The sequence below is a fragment of the Phaenicophaeus curvirostris genome, chromosome 7 (genome assembly GCF_032191515.1).
Source record: "Phaenicophaeus curvirostris isolate KB17595 chromosome 7, BPBGC_Pcur_1.0, whole genome shotgun sequence".
Taxonomy (NCBI): Eukaryota; Metazoa; Chordata; class Aves; order Cuculiformes; family Cuculidae; genus Phaenicophaeus; species Phaenicophaeus curvirostris.
Window position 1 is genome coordinate 20,015,798 of NC_091398.1, and position 21,223 is coordinate 20,037,020.

The 21,223-nt window shown below is 35.8% G+C and overlaps 1 protein-coding gene across 4 annotated transcripts in view; it reads left to right on the forward strand.

Moving 5' to 3' along the window:
* LOC138722662 (neurabin-2-like) overlaps window positions 1–21,223 on the forward strand; it is a 41,068-nt gene that overhangs the window by 18,435 nt on the left and 1,410 nt on the right. For 2 of the 4 annotated variants that reach the window (XM_069861103.1, XM_069861102.1), the window contains exons 9-18: window positions 820–1,049; window positions 2,612–2,708; window positions 2,788–2,977; window positions 3,793–3,944; window positions 4,741–5,074; window positions 7,639–7,726; window positions 8,828–8,899; window positions 9,474–9,669; window positions 15,700–15,816; window positions 20,455–20,643. In XM_069861103.1, coding sequence (XP_069717204.1) covers window positions 820–1,049; window positions 2,612–2,708; window positions 2,788–2,977; window positions 3,793–3,944; window positions 4,741–5,074; window positions 7,639–7,726; window positions 8,828–8,899; window positions 9,474–9,669; window positions 15,700–15,816; window positions 20,455–20,643 — 1,665 coding nt within the window. The remainder of the gene's footprint in view (window positions 1–819; window positions 1,050–2,611; window positions 2,709–2,787; window positions 2,978–3,792; window positions 3,945–4,740; window positions 5,075–7,638; window positions 7,727–8,827; window positions 8,900–9,473; window positions 9,670–15,699; window positions 15,817–20,454; window positions 20,644–21,223) is intronic. The other 2 variants (XM_069861104.1, XM_069861105.1) reach the window with 2 other exon arrangements.

Consider the following 21,223-nt stretch of genomic DNA (forward strand, 5'->3'; position numbering starts at 1 on the left):
TGCTAAAAAGCTGTTTAAAAGTGTTAAAAAGTACAACTTGCTGCCCCATGTTTAATTCAAGAAATTCTTGGTCCTTCCAACATCTTTCTTCCATCAGCAGGTGATCTTAACTGGTTCAAAAGCAGCGATTTCCTCAGTGTAGTTGGTGTCCCTAACGAAGGCATGGACGAACTAGTCAGCACCCTGCTGGTTTACTCCTCCAGGGCCTGGAGGATTTCCTATGTTACCATTCCCTTTGATAACGTGGCTGCTGTCGAGCTGAAGAGATCTCAACCCTTTCCTTTGCTGAGGGAATGTTTGATGGTTTTATACATTACACCTAGGAAAGAAAACCATGGGTATATTATAATTTATTAGGAAGGCCAGAGTCTTATGAAATTCCAGGGAAAAATAACTGGTCTAGTTAGCTTTATTCAAAAAACTGTTAGTAACAAAGTAGTAGGACATAAAGCTTGTCTTGTACAGGTTAAAATTCTGTATCTCCAGTTGCCCTTGAACGTAATCAAAACAGGCCTCTTGAGAGTTATTAAGAGATGGTGAGATCTTGAACAAGTCAACATAAGCTAACAATAAAGATCTTATTAATTCTATCTCTTTAAAAAGAGGCATTACTAGTGAGGAAGCAGTAAAAGACTTTTGGGTTTGAGTTCTAAACTTGGATTAGCAAGGGTTGCAAGAGTCGATAATGATTTCTTTAAAAGTTTAGTGTCTTGTTTTAATATTGCTGATGAGTAATTTTTATTCTTTACTTAAACAAGTATAAGCTTTTTTATTTCATCTTTTAGATTAGATTAATTCTTTAAGTATTAATCTTTTCAGTTAAAAATTGTTGAAGCAGAAAAAAATGAATGGAAACTAAGTCGAGCCCAACTTCAGCAAAACTTAGATGAAAGCAAAGAAAAAATGAAAAAGTTAGAGACCTACTGGTTAGAGGCACAGAGTTTGTGCAAAACGGTAAACGAGCATCTTAAAGAAACCCAAGAACAATGTGATGCCCTTGAAAAGAAATACAGCAAGGCCAAGAAATTACTTAAAGATTACCAACAAAAGTAAGTACCCCAAAATACAAGGTGTCTTTCTTGCTTGGATGTTTTATGAATTATGGTGAAAACCGACAGCAATACCTAGGGTTAGGATTTGCTTAATACACTCTCTCTCTGTTTGTCAGAATTTAGGGAAGCAGTGGGCTATACATGCTGAATCCTTCCATACCTCAGGTCACCAGCTTCTGAAACAGTTCTTATAAAATTTTGCTCTTGCATTTGATTCTAAGCTTAGGAAAAATATTTTAATATTTTAGTAACAGCTTTTTAAAACAACTTAGTTGAGAAACTATAATGTATCTTGTACTCTGGAAGGGCTACTTGAAATTTGGTGAGGGGTATTTGGCAATACCTTTTGCTGTTTGTGAACTCCCCCCCAGCTTTGACCAACTAAAATGTTCCAGATAGGGCAGGCATCAAAAGGATATATAATATGAGCCAGATACATGTGATTCAGTGTGAGTTAGGAGTTATATCTCATAGGGGCAATAAAAGGAATTCTGAGAAAAATTAAGCGTTTGGGATATGTATCTAGTCCATCAAAATGGCAGCATCAAAACAGTGCCTTCGGTCTGCTAACAGGCTTGGCATTTTTAGTATAGGTAATATTGCTTATGAGATACACCTGTTTAAGACTTGAACTCTGTTGTCATGCAGTTGTGTCTGTTTGTTCTACCTCTTTCCTCTTAGCTGAACAAGAGCTAATTGCAGAATACTTGTAGAGGTGTCTTGATAATACAGAATGCAACTGTTGCTTTTGGTAGTTACTGTAAGCATATAATTCTCTTGTCCCCAATTTCTCCACTTGCTACTTTATTTTTAAAGGCAGTTTGCATGATCTTTTGCTCAGTGGTCCCCATCCAGAAATGTTACTTTTCACAGGACATTTGTGGTGTTTCTTTTTAAAGGTCTCCTTTCCCTTCTCCTCCCAAGCTTATCCACATGGAAGTTTGAAAGTACGTTAAGATAACTGCTAACGTGCTAGTTTCCATTTCCTCACTGTTCAGCAAATTCTCTTTACTGCTTTGAATGTCCCTGAAGCTTTTGCATTTTGTGTACGTGTTCTACACTTATTTAATGGTTTTATGTGTTATTCCATCTGACTTGCGGCGAGAAAGCAGCTTTTATTTTTGTTTCCTTCTTGTGATCATTGCTTCTTTTTGTAAAACTCAGCTGTTGCAATTTCTATAGGGTGAACTAAGTTGAAACTTGAAATGCAATTTGTTTTCCTATAAAGAATTCTACCATAGCTTGTGGAAAGAAAATACTGTGTGTGCATGTAACTTCTGGGAAGAGAGGAAGATGTAATGACTGTAGTCATGCATATATTTAACACAAGTTGTATATGCAACTTGCTGCCTGTAGAGGTAGAGTGATGGTTGTAACTTTTGTCATTTTGTGACATTACAAGATCACTGAATCAATTATACCTTACAATCTATTTTTTTTCTATTTTTTGCTGTCAGAATGCTTTTTAGTAAATGCAGTTGTGTACATCTGTTTCATGTATTTTTTCTACATATCTATATGTTTCTGTTTCATGTATACATATATATTTCTTTCACCAGAGAAATAGAATTTCTGAAAAAAGAAGAGGATCATTCAAGGCTGCTTGAAGAGAAAGACCAGAAATATGCAGAACAGCTGAAAATATATCAGGAAAAAGTAAAGTAGTATTATATTTTGAAACAAATTTCTGCATTCTGGGAGAGTTGTATCTCATTCTGAATTTTACTTCTTGCAGGTTTCTGAGCTTGAAAGTAAGCTAAAAGTATATGAGACAATGCCATATATGTTTGGAGGTGGCAGTTTACTGGAAGATAGTTGTCAAAGTTCAAACCAATATAATGAACGGTCAAAAATAAGAGAAGAAAATGAAAAAGAAACAGAATCAATAGAAGAAAGACTAAATTCTTCAGATATGTTAATTTCTGGTAAGTAGGTTGTAGGATCTTCATTTTGCATTTAACAAAGCCTAGAAGGAGTTATGTTATATGAGGAGTGGTTTTCTGTTAAAATAAGTTAAGTGTTTACTATTTTGTATTAATCAGGTGAGTGTCTGACCTGAGCTAGTGTGGATATTTTTGTTCAGATCCCTCAACATTTTCAGTATTGTGTTAATATATTTCTTAAATGCTGTGGGAGAGTAGAGGTAGATGGAGAGATCCGTCTTCACTGTTCCTCAGATTCTCTGTTAGTGAATCCAGTGTTAGTGAAACTAACACTGGCGTCAGTCAGTTAAAATGCCATTGATTTTTATGCTGCGATTTACACAAAAACTTGTTATGATTTTTTTTTATTTGTCTTGTAATTTTATGCCCAGAATGTTATAAAATATCACAGGGTGTTTCAAATGAGAAGTGTATTTTAAAGAGATTTAGTAGATGCTTATGTACTTTTTAAAGAGTTCTGTCATGAAGAACAGGGATAGGTAAGTACATTTGGGGCAGAAATTCTCATCCATTTGAGAATGAAATTAATTATTTCAAGCAACAACACAATTATATCCTGATGGATTATATTCTTTTTAATTGAAGAAATTGGGTAGAAATATATTTCACATTAATTTGAAACTGCTATCACAGTATGTTAAAATATTGTGGCATTATATAAAACAGGATTTTCATATGGTAATAATTAACAGAGTAATTCTGATTTAACTTCTGAGTATTTTTCTGGACAGTGGGTTGGAGAACTTGCCTATTGTCGTTTGGTTTTTTCTTTTTAAAGAAGTATGTATTTGTTGCAGATTTTGATGCTTTTGTTGGGGATACTCCCAGATTAGACACCAGTGCCCACAAAGCAAAAGCTCAGCTTGCTTTGAAAGTGAAACGCCAGCCACCTTCTCGATCAAAGCTGAAAGAATCTCTTGGAGCTGGACAACAGACTGCAAATCTACAGGTACCCGTATTGGTAGATAGTTATGCGTTCAGGAGCCTGAATGTCTGTTCAGTTTTATCTGTATTTGTAATTGTAAGTGTTGTCCATGCTTCATTTAGACTGTGCCAAAGCATTGTATTTTTATGCCTTATCAAGTGAAAAACCCTGTTTGGATTCATACTGCATATGTGATATATATGACATGTTCTTTGTGGCATAGTAAGTTAGCAAAGAAGCGTGCAAGCTATTCTAATTCTGCTTGTTGAAAGATTATGATATAGTGACAGTGGTTTGTTGTGAAATATGCTTGCCTGTGTTACAATTCCTTCATCTGAAACAAATCGGTCAGCAATTTCTTCAAAAACTAAACACTTCTGAAATGCTTCATTATTACATAAATAATCATTTGAGTCCACCAAAAGTATACCAGTAAAATGTGTTGGCACATTTCTGGAAAACTGTTGAAGAATTGAGGTGTATATAGTTGATATATGAGAGAACCTGTCATAAAGGGAGAAGACTGAACTACTTCAGTTAGACTGAAAAGTTGTTGCATTGAATGGGAATAGCCAAGATGTACCAGAACATTCCGATGACTTGGCTGGGGGAAGATGGTTTAGGACGTGCAGAAAGATCTGTGTAGGAGTAGTTACAGGAGAGCCTGTAAAAGCAGCTTCATGTGATTTAGATGATATCTACAAGTGATGAGAGTTAAACTTCCTCAGTTCTGAAAATTTTGTGTGTAGCCTATCCTTACATCAGATAGTAAATATTATATATCATGCTTATCATTAAATAACTTTTTAATTTGTTGAAGGATGAGGATTCAGAAGATACTGTTCTCAACAGAGAACCTTCCCCTGTGTGCCTAACAAATACCGTAGAAACAAGTGAAAAATTAATTCTCCCATGTCTGGATGACATAGAACGAAAGAATGAAAAGCCTGAACAAACAGAAAGCACAGAAAGTCCTCTAGAGTCAAGTCCTTCTGCTTCCACGCAGTCTTCTCCAGTACACAAACCAAACAATGACAACAGCTCAACCACCACTCGTTCACCACCTCCTGAAGACATGGCTCTAAATTCTCCTCAAGGGTATCCCAAGAATGTTAAGCAAAGAGACACGAAAGGGAAAGGGAAAGAGGCCAAGGGTAAGACTTAAGAATGTATTATTATTTTAATACTTCAGAGTTAAAGTATTACAGATTTTAGATAAAAATATTGAACAATAAACTGCTTTGAGGGAAATTAGTTGACTGCAAAACTGTTAGTTCTAAAACCGCTTGATAACTTGTTGGAAAAGTTTGAAGTTAGCAAAAATGTATGCAAGTTTATTGTATTCTCTTTTTACTTACTGAAATATTTTGATACAGCAGTAGTATGTTCTGAAATGCACTTATCTGTCTAAATTTTGTTCATCTGCAACAAGCCAAATTTCTTCAAAAACGAAACATTTCTAAAATAGTTTATAGCACCAAGAATCTAAAAGGTGCCTACAGAATACTGTTTCAATTAAACTGTTATAGAAAGGAATAGGTCTGAGTCAGTTTGGTAAAAGCTCAAACCTATAAATCTAGAGAGCCTATATGGTTGCCTTGACATAAGCAAAAGGGGAGCTAAGTTATTGTCTGTGGGTGATCATTAAGGGTTCTAACACATTTCTACAGAACACTAAATTGTAAGTGGCAGTGTATCAAACAGTAAGTTTGACTGATTTTTCCCAGTTTCTAGAAAAATTCAATATTGGCTTTGTGCTTCAAGATGTTATCTGGGTGCTTTAACAAGATATGAATTCTGAATGTTATGGGAATACTGCATTAATCGTCTTGCCCTCTTTAGGAAGTTTCTCACTAGAAAAAGGTTAAAGGTGTTACTATCAACCTAGTCACTACTAATCATCATTAGATTGATATATTGGGCACTTTTTCTTATGAATAATTGAAGAAAGGGATCAGTTAAAAGCAAGTCTCTATTCCAGCTTCTGTTTGGTTTGTTTGGTTTTTTGCTTGTTTTTTAAAAAATCTTATCAAAACAAGTACCAAATATAAAAGTGATTTTGCTATCTTTTCTACAACTTTTTTGTGATGGCTGAAGCACTGGCAGCCAGTCACTGGAGGAGCTAATTAATGCAGCACGACCAAGATGAGGATTAATGTTGGAAGTTCCTTATTTGTAGGCAGAATGATGCTAAATGCTACTTTCTGCTAGATTGTTGCTTTCTAACTGCCTATTGTTTCATTAAAATAATCCTTTCTACTACCTTGCTATCTGTCCATTTATCAGTCTGTATTTTAACCTATTGTACTGCATTTTACAAATTACCTCATTTGTTGAAGTATTACCTCTGAAGAGAGAGGTGGAAGCAAATGCCAATAATAAAATTAATTCTTCTGGTTTTGTATTTACACTTACAGGACAACTAACCAGTTTAACTGTTAGTTATAATTCATTGGATGTAACATGTTTAGAAAGAACAGTTAACTAATTATATAAAGTTCTGATGTTGATCAGAGATTAGCAATCGGATATGTGTTGAAAAAAAAAAAGGGAACCCCCCTGACTATTCAGCAGGAAAACTTTGAGCTAACCATTATACATTACAGGAAGGATTATCAGCAAATGGGGTGATGGGGAGGTGTCCTCAATGTTGTGTAGCAAACATGACTTTTGTTTTTTATGATACTTGAAGGCATTTGTCTACATTACATCATGTCAGGAGTTGTCTTGAAGGTAGAGCTTAAAAACTGCTCTGTCTCACAAAAAGCAGACTGCATCCTGATCTGCAATATGAAACATATTTCAGTTATTTAAAAAAAAAAAATCTAGTAGCCTGAGAATTTAAAAGGAAGTACATTTAGGACTTGCAGTAATCTGTCACAATCCATGGAAACAGCAGTAGTGTGATGCTGAAGTTTGTAATTTCATTTCACTTAACTGAGCAGTTGGAATTGAACGTACTCCCTCTGGTGATAAATGGGATCCTAGCAGAGCATATTCCAGTTTTGAAAATAGCGCAGTCTTAGAGGAGCTTCAAACTCCCAATTGTTTCTTTAGAATATTCAGTTTGTATACTGATCCCAAGAAACTCGGCTTGTCAGGATCTGTCTGCTCTCCAGGTGCTGACTATCATGTTGGTTAGGCACACCTTCTGGAGCTTGCATACATAGCCTGTGTTCCAAGTAGCTAGCCTGGACTAGCTATTGAACCAGAAAAAATGCAAAAGAAGCATCTTAAAATAATTCAAATGTAATAAAAGACAATTAAATGCTGTATTTGTTCAACCTTGCTATAAAATTTAGTTACTTTCTTGTATGTCGTACTGATTATTTAGTTGGTGTATTTTGAAGTTGACATTTTGCAAAAGGAAGGTGATTTTTCTAAACCTGTCTTAAACTATCTTTTGTTTGTGATTCATTGAAACAAAATACTGTGGTGAGTTTTATCTTTCTATAGACAGTATAGAATTACTGTTGCCATTTTTCAATGGTACAGCACAGCCAGAACTTCAGGGTGGGAAAATGCCACAGAGAATAACTTGATATAAATTGATATGGCTGTGGTATTTTCTGCTAATACCTACATGTGTGGATGTGTATTTTAATGCTGTTACATAGATTTTTTAGTATCTTGTTTTCTTAGAATTATCATCATAAGGACTTGAAACTTGCAAGTGTTTTTAGAATAACATTTTTATTTTCCATCCTTCTATGAAAAGCAGAAGAAAAGAAAAATGAAGACAAGACAGTAGAAACAAATGAAGGAACGTCATCAGGGAAGTCCAAGAGGAGATTTCCAGATTTTGGGTAAGATTTTACTTGTGTTCATTTTGAAATAAATGATTTTCAGTGTTATTTTTGAATAATATCATGTTCTCTAGATAAAAAAATGTTGAGGAAATCCAGTAATACCACTTAACAGAGTATTTTTCATATTGAATTCGTAATGTAGCGTTCATGTTTCTAACACATTTTAATTTTACTTATCTCTACGTTTTTTCCACTCAAATAATTTCTCGGGGTTCTTTAGTTTTTATCTGAATACGGAATTTCTCTGAAGTAAATTGCAAAGCCATTCGTAGATTTATGCCAAAATATTTTTGGAACCTAGACTCCAGTGTTACGTTCTGCTGGTATTACTGTTTAAGGTGGAGGTAGATACCCTTCTTGCCTTAATTTCTTCTGCCGTTACATAGGTGTAACTTCTGCAGGTGTTGTTACATAGGATTTGGCTATGGTAGCTGCTTACTGAACTGTTCCTTGGAGGCAGGCAGTAGTGATGAGTGGATTTCTGAATTTCATTTTGATGATGAAATTGTCGTAAACCGAAAGTGCAAGCTGTACATTACCTGGAAATGCAGTATGGTAACTGAACTCTGGGGATTTGAGAGAAGAGTTGCTACGTTTTGCAATAAGCCTTGCTTCTTTGCAGCAAGATATAAAGCTTGTTGAAGCTAGCTAACGTCAAAAACTCAAGACTGGTACTGCAACAAATAAATCATAATATAACATAAAAATAATAATGTATTTGACACACAGATAATGTAGTCGGTGACTTAGCTTGTTACTCTGCTTTGCATATGCACATTTATAGCAATAAAAACTGTGTTCTTCCTCTTGGTTGTATCCACTATATGCCAAGTTTCTTTAGACATTTTGTGTGTTTATTTTGATTATTTGTGGTCTTTGAGAGGTACTTTAATAATTCTCTCATGGTTTTAAATAAAATATGAATAACTTCTTTTTTAATTGCATTCATAATCTGCAAAATCATGTCCTGTGTAACAACATAAATATGGCTTTTTGTAATTGTTGAAATCAATGTAAAAATAAGCTTGCTAATTAAAAAAGAAATGTGGCTCTGTGTAAATGTGAACACTTTATGAAAACTGTATTTTTCTGTTTCAGTGGATTGCGGAAATCTGGGGGCAAGGGCAAGAAGCTAGAAAAAGAAAATCTAAGAGGTTCTCTGGATAGCAGGTAGTTGTTTTGTTTTGATTGTTTAATGCATCCATGATGCATTCCTAAGATTTTTAACCTATGAATTTCTTTAAAACTGTCATTATTGTTTGACTTTAAAGTACATTCAAATATAACAGTAGGAAAATTCTGTGAAGGTTAGTATAACGATATGGACATTAGCTTCTCATCTCATGAAATGGAAATACATAGAGTAGTATGTAGGAAACAGTAAAGTAGAGTTTCATTTTAAAGTGGCTTGATTAACACGTTGTACCCTGTCTTAAATATAGAAACTATATTTTGCTTAGGAAAGTGTATGTTGAATAAATTAATTTAGCAGATTATTTGAAACTGTTAATAAAATATTGGAAAAGCTCTTAAATTTGTGTTATTTAATAATTCAAATTATTTTGCATGGATATTTAAAGGCAAGTACCAGATTTCATTTTAAATATCAATTGTGCTATGAAACAGGTAAAAATGTGTGGTGTGTGGTTTGAGTTTTTTGTTGTTTTAGGGGGAGGTTGTGTTTGGGGGTGGAGAGCAATATTTGTTATTGTTGTTTAAACATAATGTAATCTGCTTGTTTCAGAGGTTCCCGAGAGCTGTTGGATGATGCTGGCAACAACCTGTCTGCATCAGATTCAGATTCACCTGTTCCTACTTGCATGCCTTTCTCTTGGTTTGGAGACAGTCACAAAGAGCATCCGATTTCTAGTAGCAGCCTGCACATTACTCAGAGTGGGCAGGACAGTTGTGAACACGGTCAAGAGAAGAACAGAAGCAAGGTAAAGATGACTAATTTGTGCTTTGAATATTTAAGTGTTACATCTTGATAAAGTAAAAACATCAGTGCTTTAGTATGTAGAAGCTTGATGGCTTAGACCTTGATCACATCACCCTAACAAACGTGGCTGCCAAGTTTGAGACTTTACAGCCCTCACAACAGAGACTGTGTGAATGTTCCCATTCCTGTCACTTCAGTTTAAGCATAGTAGATACTATTCAGGCTGAAGTAGCATCTAAGGACCGATTGCAGAGTATGTTTCTTCACTCATTTATAATGCTAAAAGTAATACTAGCTTTAGGATAGTATAGTTTTCAAAGCCAAATCTGTTCCCCTGTCTAATACAGTCTGATACTTGCAGGAAATGTATGTAAACAGAGGTCAGCTTCCCAGGCAGTTGGGCAACCAGTCCTTACAATACTAGTATGTAGAGGTGGAGAACCAGACAGCTGGGTGGAGATAACATCATGTTTTTCATTAAGAATTTAGTGTTGAAAGCCAAGAGACACATCTATTTAATACACAGTTTTAGAAAGGTGCTTCTGAGTAACTAATAATGTTCTAATAATTTAAAGCCTTTTAAACAGATTTTGTGAGACTACACAGTTCAGTCTATAACCATAAACCTACCATCTCTGCAGTTTAAACTGTTTGAAAGAAGTGGTTGCAAACCCCAAGAACTTTAACCTTCAATAATGTCCTATTTTCTAGCTTTATTCACCTGTTAACGGTGTTAGGATTAAATTTATTTGAAAGAAATGCCCTTAAACAATGTTTGCGCTATGTGTTTTGTTAAAACCTATTTCAGTGTAAGACTTTTACTAACAGTCTTATTGGTCTATCTTAATTCTTGTTTCTTTTGGATTTTGTCAGATTCAAAATTGTAGTTGTTCAAGTTAGCTCATGGGCTAGGCTTATTCTTAAGTTTCACACTTCTTCTTCACCTTGGTTGTGTAAAATATCCTTTCACTTTTTCCTTTTGCTCTGTGTTATTAGATACAAATGAGTTTCAAATCTAGAAGAGAAACTTGGTAGGTTGTAGTCTGGGAAGTCACTGGTCTTTTGCATAGATGACAGATAAGAAGTTGGCTTTCCATGTTTCCAGGTGCTTATAACACTAAAATGCTGTTATTATACATTTTTAAGTTACCTTCTATTTTTTCAGCGTGAATTTACAGTGGGTATGACAGGATTAAGCTGTCTGCATATATACTTTGTAAAAAATATAGAAAGTGGTTTTAAAACCCTACAGTACCTAACTATTACACAGGAACTTGAGTACGAACTTCTTAATCTTTTAAGTAGACCTACACTATACAGAACAGCGTCCAGTGTGTCAGACCTGAGTATTTACAGCTTCTGCATTGTTTACTTCTGTTGAAGCCTGGAGTGGCCACAACATTTCTGTAAATAACCCAAGGATTTTGGGACTGTGAGATCCATGTTGAAGGGAATATGTGTACACTTTGGTACAGTTTCTGATTAAATGAGAGGTCAAGGTTGATCTTGTAATAGGCTGTAGCAAAGCTATCAAGAAATGTTTCCTGTATAGATAAACATTCAGTTCAGCTGAACATTTTAGCTTTCGAAGTCATTGGTTCAGAGGAACCTGTTCTTCCCCTCTTCGTTCCTCCTTTCTGTCTGAATCAAATATTTTTTTCTGAGCAAAGAAGTCCGACTGCTGCATTTCTACTACAAGCACTCATAATGTGCTTAAGCACCCCTTGATGTGTTTATATAGACATGTTTTGGCAGTCACAAAAATATAGATATTTCCAGATTGGGTGCTCTCTTCCCTTCCACATTGCCCTGACATATTAACCTTTTCTCGTTATTGTATACTTTATCCCAGTTGATTATCACTTTGACTTTTCAGCTGGTTTCTTACCTGCTGTTGTATTTTTTGTTGCCTTCTTACGGTCCAGTAGGTAATTGCTACTTGAAGCTCTTTTTGTTAGAGCCAGTTGCAAATCAGCAGCTGGAAGAATACACAGGTCTTCAGCTACACACCTGCTTTGTCAAACAATAGAAAGCTTACCCTGTTAAAGAACAGATTCTCATATATTAATTGATCCTAAAATCATACTCAGCCTCTCGGAATTCAGGCTTCTTTTTCTTTGGAATGTTTGTAGTCTTTTATAAAAACAGTAGCTACTCCTCAGAATGGCTAATCTTTGTACATCTTAACCTGCAGTTTTTATTATCATGCAACTTAATGATCAAGGCTTTGGCTGGCAAACCTCTCTATAAAAAACCCATTAAAATTGAGAAAATGTGCTTGACCATTCAGCAGTGATTCTTGTTACTAGAACAACATAACACCAGGACAAAATCATCGCCCCAGAGTTCAAGGAAAGAATACTCCTTTCTCTTCATGTTCACTCCCTAGAATTTATTGGTTTTGTGCCTGTAATATCCCATATGATCAGATGAAAGCATTTCTTGAAGAGCAAGTAAAAGCAGAAACACTAAAATGAGAACTTTTGTCATGTGAAAATCTCTAACTGTTCTACAGAGTTGTTCGCATTGTGCATAGTTTCTGTAGTAGTGTAATAATATTTTAACTGTTTTCTGCTTCTGCAAAATTTCCCTCAAAATTACTACACCTAGAAGGATTTTGTTTTCTTAAAACGATACTGAACTTATAATTTGGCAAAGTAATGAATCAAATTCTTGTTTCTTGTGAAAACTAGAAACACAGAGCTAAAATCCTGTGATCTGAGTGTGTGCAGACTGTTTAGCCTTATGGGGTTTCTAAATTACACAGTTCTTAAATTAGTCCCTTTACATAATCTGCACCTTGATTTAGTCCCATTCTCTGCTACAATACAAAAACATACACAGTGTTTGTATATATTATTTTGCCAGTGTTATTTAACTTCTGCAGCTTGTATGCAGTGTTTTGTTTTCGTTGCAAGAAAGGATATTGTGTTGTAAACTGTTCATATCCTAGTGCCTTAAGTCTTAGGAAGCATATCTATAGAACCTCTTCTATCCAAATTCTGTGTTCTTAGAATCATAGAATCATTAAGGTTGGAAAAGACCTCCAAGATCATTGAGTCCAACCATCAGCCCAGCACCACCGTGCCTACTAAAGCATGTCCCAAAGTGCCATGGTTACATACTCTTTGAACACCTCCAAGGATTGTGACTCCACCACTTCCCTGGGTAGCCTGTTCCAATGCTTCACCAGTCTTTCAGTAAAGAAATTTTTCCTAATGTCCAATCTAAACTTCTGGTGCAGCTCGAGGCCATTTCCTCTCATCCTATTGCTTGTTACTTGGGAGAAGAGACCAGTACCCACCTCACCACAGCCTCCTTTTAGGTAGTTGTAGAGAGCGACAAGGTCTCCCCTCAGCCTCTTCAGGTATCAGAAAGCTTTGTAACTGGCTCTAAATCCTTACAAGGAAATTACTACTACTTCAAACTGAGTAGGAGCAGGGCAGAGGGAAAAACAAGACGGCTGGTGCTGAGATACTTTACTTTTGTTTCCTTCATGGTTTTTCTAAGGTCTCATTAAATATTTTGCTCAAATATCATCCTGTATTTTTTTTTTTATGTATATTTTGTTTCTGACTTATTCTTGATTGCTCTGCAAAGGTAGAAGGAATAAACTGAGGTGGTTAAGAAAACCTCCTAAACAGATTTTCAGTTTGGGTTGAAATTAATTTGAGAATAGGTTGATGGACCAAGTATTCTGTTTTCTTGGTAATACTTTTTACAACTGAAAGATTGAGGAAGTCCCTAAAGTATAATGTAATTAATAAAATAATCTACATGGTAAAGAGTACATTATTTTTCAGTCATGCACAGTATCACATTCCATGAGGAGGTAGCAGGGAAACTGAAGTTGTGCTTTGGGGTTTCTTTTGTTGGGTTGTGGTGGTGGTTGTTTTTTGCCTTGTGGAATTTTTTTTCTTTTAAGGCTGGAAATGCATATTAGCAATTTAGAGTAAAAGGGAGTACAAAGATGAAGTATCCATCCCCAAAACAAGATCAGAATAATCTAGAAAATTTAGAGTTCAGTTTAAACTGAAACCGGAACACAAATACAGAAGCACTCAATGAAGACAACTGCAAATGCAACTCTTATAGGAGCATAAGTTACTGAACAAAAATGTCTTTAACATCAGTTTAACTTAGGATCTCAGATTATTTTTGCATGTATGGATGTGGTATGGCATCCTTACAAAGTATAATCAGTTGATTAGAGACTTAGAGAAAATAATGGTAAATAATTGCTTACTGTTTGTAGGCAACAAGGAGTAGTGATGAGAAGTAAATTTTAGAAAGGCAAAAGTAGGAGACATGCTTTTGGCACAGTAATTTTTCACTCACTAAAGAAAAATAACTTAGAGATAGGATCTGAGTTGGAAATGGAGGTAAGCAAATTAGAAAATATTCTGGGAAACATAATAGTGTTCTTCTGAAGGATTTTCTTACCAAACCTGCTCCCTAGTTTTCAGGTGTAATGTCTTTTTTTTTTTTTCCGTTGTCTTCAGCTTGAGTCACAGGCTACTCAGGTCACCTGCCCAAGGGTGTATGAGTACTGGCTGCTGGATAAGTGTGAACTTGGGTCCTATGGGTTTTAAATGCTAAGGCAGGCATGCAAATCCAAAAGCTTCCTTTAAACACAGACTAAGTGCAATAACTGAATGTAAACAGTAAATGCTATGATGATTTTACATTCTTTCAATACGACAATTCTTACATTAGTCGTATTTCTACTTTGAATTTTACTGCTTCATATTTTCTTTTTAAATCAGTAGTACTTTATTTATTAAAAGAATAAATCTGTCAATTTTTAATTTCAGAAGAATTCTGTATTTTGAAAATAATTTACTGAGGCTATCAAACTGTGTAGTCACTATAGATGTACAACGTTAAACCAGTTTTTGTGAAGTCATCTGAGTAATTGTTTACCTTCAAAAATGTTCAGCTTAATTCAGAGATTTTACAATATTTAGTATTTTAACTGTAAAGATGACTTTTACATAGCTGGAAAAATGCTTCTGAAGATATTTTACCTATCTAGTACTTCTCATATCAACATAATTTGATGCAGAGGCACAGAATCGTGTAACCTACAAATGCAGCTACCTCAGAATTGAATCATATAATAGTTTGGGTGGGAAGGGACCTTTAAACAACATCTAGACCAACCCCCGTGCAATAAACAGGGACATTTTCAATCAGACTGTCCAAGCTGGCCTTGATTGTTTCCAGGGATGGGGCATCCACCCGCTCTCTGGGCAACCTGTTGCAGTGTTTCACCACCATGTTAAAATGAACAGCAATACCATACAGCATATTAAATCAGAATTTTAATTTTTGGGAAAGCTTGTCGTTAGGCAAGGTCTGTATTCTCTACTCATGAGCTGATCTGCAAACTGCCAGAAGCTCTTTGCTATTCCAGTTCTCAGTGTGTGTCAGGTAAAGACACGCTGTTTGTTGCACTGTCTACAACAATGGTTCTGTAGTGCACAACTATGAAGTCTAAACTTAATTCTTATTTTGAGAAACTTTATAGCCTATGGGGACACTCCAGGGAATCTTAATGACCATAAACAATTAGGACCTTGATTATTTTTTTTTTCCACCCACAGAACAGCACCTTCTGAAGCACAGTCATAGCATTTGTGTAGGTTTCAGTTGAACACAAACTCAGCATGAATAATTTGTCCAACTGAACCTTAAATTGCTTCTCCCCAAGTGTGGTGTGCCTGATGAAAAAGTAACTGCATTTATTTCCTTGTGTACTTCAACATCATTCTAGGTTATAACTGATTCTCCACACAAGTTGCACTTATTGGAGATATTGCTTTAAATTTGTTGTTGTGCTTTTCAATTCAGAAGTTTAACAAAAGTAATTCAGATGCTTGATGTAGTGATTGCATTTCATATGTGATCTAAAGATAAGTGAGTCATAGTTGCTTTTTTTTTACCAAAAATCAAAATTACTAGAATGTCACCTTATGACCTGCTTTTCCAAGGAGTGAGTTAATGAAACATTATTTCCACTTGTTTGCAGAGTAGAATTGTCATAGATGATACATACCATAGCAAGCCAAGTTGTGAACTTTCAGGGTTAGTGGCAGAACCAAATCTGTCAGGTCGTTCACACACTTTAACCTTCTCTTCAAATGAGGTGAGTTTCAAAGTGTGTATATGTGTCTTGTTGATGTTGTTGTTCACACTACAGCATGTTTAATAGAAACAGATTTGTGTAATGTGAAACTAGATGGCTGGTTCCATATTTTAATGTTAAAGAGCGCTGTAAGAAATCCTAAGCTGTTCCTGAACTAAGGATATGGACTAGTAGATGCTGTGTTAGCCTTTGTGTTCTGATCTTAAGAAACGGAATGAACTCTCTCTGATCAACTTGCCGTTTTTAATTTTAAATATAACACCTTTCTGTTCCATTAATTTAAAGTAACTTCCTGGGTGAATGAAAACTGCAGTATTTTTTGCGTTGCTTTCACATCAATGCTGGTGTATCTTACCATAAAATTGAATCTAAAATAAACAAAAAACACCAAAAAAACAAACCCAAAAAACTCCAAACCAACAATGTAGTGGTTATGATATGAAGTTAGAAACTTGATACCTGAAAGTCAGCGTTCATTCCCTTGGAGAACTAACTCCTATGCCTACAGGTGAAACCTGTGAGTCTGCACTGTGGTAACATTCCAAGATAATGTCTTGTTCAATGTTTGACTGATTGGCATCTTTATAAATAAAATCCTTTATAGACCAGTAAACATCATTAAAAGCTGAACACAATCATCTTCCAGATATGAGTTAGAGGACTATCTAAACCGATAGTAATAATATTTGAAGAAAAAAATTAAATGTGGTTCATCTATTTGGAGGTTTGTTATTAGTTCTCTTAAACCTGACTGGTGGAAGTCTTAAAATATTCCAGTAGTATGTAGAAAGTCAGAACAGCCTTACAAACAATGCTGAAACTATGAAATCACTAACAAAAATCTGAGGTGTCAAAAATCATATAATTAGTTTGCAGGTTTCAGTAATGGATTGATTGCTTGTGGATTTTTATCCGTGATGATAGTCATCGGTCTAATGAAAGGCAGAGGAACTCCAGTAATATGTGCTCCCTAGCAGTTTTTAAGTGGAGTGGTTTGTGAAGGCAGAATGTGTTTCTGAAAGTTTCAAGCAGTATACAAATCATAAGATTTTAGCAAAGCTAAATACCTTGTTGAATACTTTTCTTTGATCAGTGTTACAGTTTTCAGTAAACTGCTGGTTCTAAAGCTCAGACAGAACTCATCGGTTACTAACTGTGCGTGCGTAAAGTCATGAGTAAGACTGTTCTTGTTATTGACGAGTTGGATTGTAATGCTGTCAGTAGTTCCTATGTTGCTTATGTGTATGAGCAATGAAAGTTTTGTACTTTTTCAGTAATTATATTGATGATCAGGGTCTGTTCTGAGGATAATGATAAACACTGAGCTGGTTTCCCTTTTGGACAGGCAGTTATGTGTGAAGAAAAACAGGAAGTTCTATTCTTGGGTTTGTTTTTTTTTTAATTAGCAGTACAGTACATTGAAGTCTAGGAAGAAGAAAGTAACCAATCTTATAGCAATTTTGGATAGTCCAAATCCTTAACTTAAGCTTTTCACAAGTAGAATTTGTCTCTGGTGCTCATTTTTGGATGGGTTCGTAAGTAGCCAGCAGGGATCGTGCGGGCAGTGTACCAACCCCTGCTTTCAGTGGAATGGTCTATGCATGCTGCCCTATGGATCCTGAGAAGACTAGAGATGGAAACACCTCTGAAGTCCAGATGGGAGCGGCACTGAAGAGTCTGCCTCTGCTGAGCAGGTACTCTCAGGCACTTTGCAAAGTGACAACATGGTGAGAGTTAGGTTGTTAGCAGTCAGGTGGTTTAGAGCAAAGGTACCTCCGCTCACAGCTGGTTAGCAAGCTAACTGGTAACCCCTCCTACCCTTTCAAAGGTTTTCATCTGTTAAATGATGTGTCCTGGGGTTTTTGTTTTTATCTTTAAGGCCTTCAATATTTCTGTGCTTCTGTCTGAATCACCTGCATCTTTATGCAGGAGCATATGATTTTCTCATATTTCTAGTTATGCTTTCTGAATTTGCAGCTGATCTTTTGTGTGTCTGTGTGTAGTGGCTGCTTGGGGACTGTAACTCTGATGTACACAGCTTGGGAAAGTCCTCTTGCCTCTGGAAGGACAGTAAACAATTGGAAAAAAAGTATGTAGAGGTGTTTATTGAGTGATTCAAAGATCAGTGTTCTTTCCTCTTTTACACTTTCCACTTTCCTGTTCATATTCTGAAAAAAAATAGGTACAGATGTGCTCTTCTCTTGCAGTGGAAAATTCAGATTATACAGGACTAAGTATCTTCCTGTTCACCTTCACGTCTCTGTGGAGATGATGTCTAAGTGTTGAAAGACAGATTCTGGTTTTAGTATAACTCCTAGTTTTAGAATTGTGTCTTCACCAATATGAAGTAGAAGTTTGCTAGCAACTGATAATGCTGAAAGCCTAGACTGGCCTTAGCAGCTCAGTCTGGAGGACTTTTCCATAGTCCAGCAGAGCATTATCTGCTTATCTGTGATGTTTGGAGGAACTGGTGCAGACACCCCCCAAGATTCTGTTAGGAGACTGCATTCCCCTGGTAAAAGGAATGAATCTGGGCCTCTTTGACAGGAGAACACCTTCTTCAAGTACTAACACTCTGAGTTTCAACTGCAGTTAAACACTTCACATGTTTCTCATTGAAAAGAAGATATAGACATATACACACACACACACACCCATCTCCACCCCTACCTCAGTGTTTCTTGCTGCTGATAAACTACACAGGACCGAGATACAAGTCAAATGTGAAATGTAAAGTTTCCCCTTTTTTGTGTTTACTCACGAACACTTGCTGGTATGAGACAAAAGGTTACAATATATATATTGTATTACAGTATCAGGTAGAGAAGTACTCTTGTCTAAAATTATTTAAAATCAGCCATTTATGAAATTCCTTTAATAATTAATACAATTAATCTTCTCTCTCTGTATGAAGCATATCAAGCTTGATAGCTTGGATAGAAAACTTGCTGTGCCCCAGTTGTCTTGATAGAGATGCTGTATAGAGCACTTGAAGCAAAACTTCTAGAGCTCTTTGCTGCTGTTTTGTGAAAATTGCTATTCCTTTGCACATCAGGAAGGTGGATGTGTTCACATTTGTTATAGCAATTTTAATTTGGATTAGTTCATTTTCAAAGTTAGTCTCCAGATTGTCCTCATTTATGTCTGTCTTTGATTCATTCTGGAAATCAGATTAAATGTGCTCCAACATTGTTCCTGGTGCATTCCAACTGCTAGTGGCTATCGAGTCTGTGTGACCATACAAGCTATTTGGAAGTGAAAGTCCTTTGAAATGCTTGTAGTATGGATTTTAACCTCGACCCAAACTGTTGTACTCTACAGTCTTGTTCCTAATTATCTGCATTTATCTCCTACTGTAACCACTGTCCTTTGTTTCAAAGACCAGGAAAGCAAAGCCATTTCTAATTACACGTAGTCCTTTGATACATCAGAAATGCAAAATTGTATGTTTCACCTCAGACGTGTGTTCCAGGTTGCACTCTCAGATCCAGCATACTGTCCGATTGGATCACACGACAGGCCTGTGTCCCATTATTCAGTCAACTCCCCCAAATTTTCCAATGAGGGAGTTGGATTTTATGAGATTGCTCTGCCTGGAAGCTGTAGTTGTTCACCTGAAACTTTCTATCTCTAGAAAGAGACTCATTTCCATGTTTTCTGTTTACAAGTGACGTGTAAGGCTTGCTGGAAAAAGTGGGCATACTTTTTGCTGTTAGGCAACTATCTTTGGTCAGTACTGGAAGCTGCCTGGTGGAGCAGTCTGCAAGTCGAATGCAGCCCATATGCAGTCATGAGGTAGCAAGAGATTCACTTTGGATAGTTAATAAAATTTAAGGTAACTCTCACATTACCAATTCAGGTATCACACTAGAATTTCTTCTGTACAGACATTGAGCTGTTTTATGTAGCTTTTCTTTGTGATGAAGTAATAGAGTGCCTTGGGGAAAACAGCCGTACCTTTTTACCCTCACAAGCCAACTGATATTGAAGCAGGGAGCTTAAAAATCTCTGAGAGTTGGTAAAGTGTATTTTCAGTGGAAAGCTACAAGTTCTTATGTTTCTGAAATGGTCTACTGGGCAGACTCATTAAAATGTTGTCATGGTTTCATTAGATGAAAGAATAAACAGTCCTTTCTTTTTAGAAGTGTACCCAATTTACTAAAACTGTACCTGGATCTGCCACCAGATTTACTGGCTACTAGAATTGCTTTTATTCTAGATTTCCTTTGCTTAATAATAATCAACAATGCATTCGAAGTGTTACTTGATTCTTCTTGACACTGTATAAAGCAGTATCTAACGTTAGGATTGAGCTACCTTTAACAAACTAACTGAGGAAGCTTGTTCATTGTTAGGATGTATCAAATTTAAGCTAATGCTTTGTAATGTAATTTCCTAAGAGAAAACCATTTATCTTCTTCATTTCTGACTTAGTTTGTGTTGAATGTTGTAGTGTCTTTTTGTTTATAGCAAACTCCTAGGCAAACTGACTGTAAACAGTGATCTCAAGAACCTAAGTCCTTTTGGAGCCACAGTATGTTTAAAAATGTATTTTGTTAATCAAACTCAATTGGCAACTGAAATTCAATGAATAGCCACGTAAAACATTGCTTACGGTGACTTTTCTCAATTGGTTAGGCATTAGATGATGATTTTACAACAACAGGAAAGCAAAATCAATGGCACAGTAGACCCATTTCGGAATGGACCACCCAGCAAGTATGCCACTGGTTAATGGGAATGAACATGGAGCAGTACATTACAGAGTTCACAGCTATGAACATAGATGGGCAGCAGTTAATGCAGCTCGACAGCGAGAAGTTAAAGGTATGTGAATATCCCAAGATAGATTTGTAACCGTGTAAATGTCATTGCTGATTCAGACATATTTTTAACCTACAAAGTCTATTTTCCTGTTTTCACAGCCTCTTAAGGGATAGTTTTGCTTTTAAAATACTTGGAGACTATATAGTTATATGAGAATTTTGTAATTGATTGTACAACTAAAGACAAGCTGTTTTAACAAAGAAAATACTAAGTATTTCTTCCTTGTTTGTATCTTGAGGAAATCAAAGTAAGCATTATTTCCCCAAAGGGGCTTGATACCTTTTGTCATCAGTCTCAGCATTACGATCATATCAAAGCAAGATCTGGAATATTCAAAAGCATAGAATTCTAAGATCCAGTTTTATAAATCGAAAGGCTAAAAATGGGAAGGCTAAAATCCTATCTGGTGACCTTTTAAATGTTTTTGGTTTTTACTCCTGCTGAAAAAAATGTATTCTTTATCTTTGGTTTGGGCCTTTTCTTGCCATTTTACCTCTGGAACCTGCATGGTACATATTCCTTATAGTGCTAGTAAGCTCCGTTTTTCTTTCTCAATAGATTAGACTGTCTTTTGGACAGA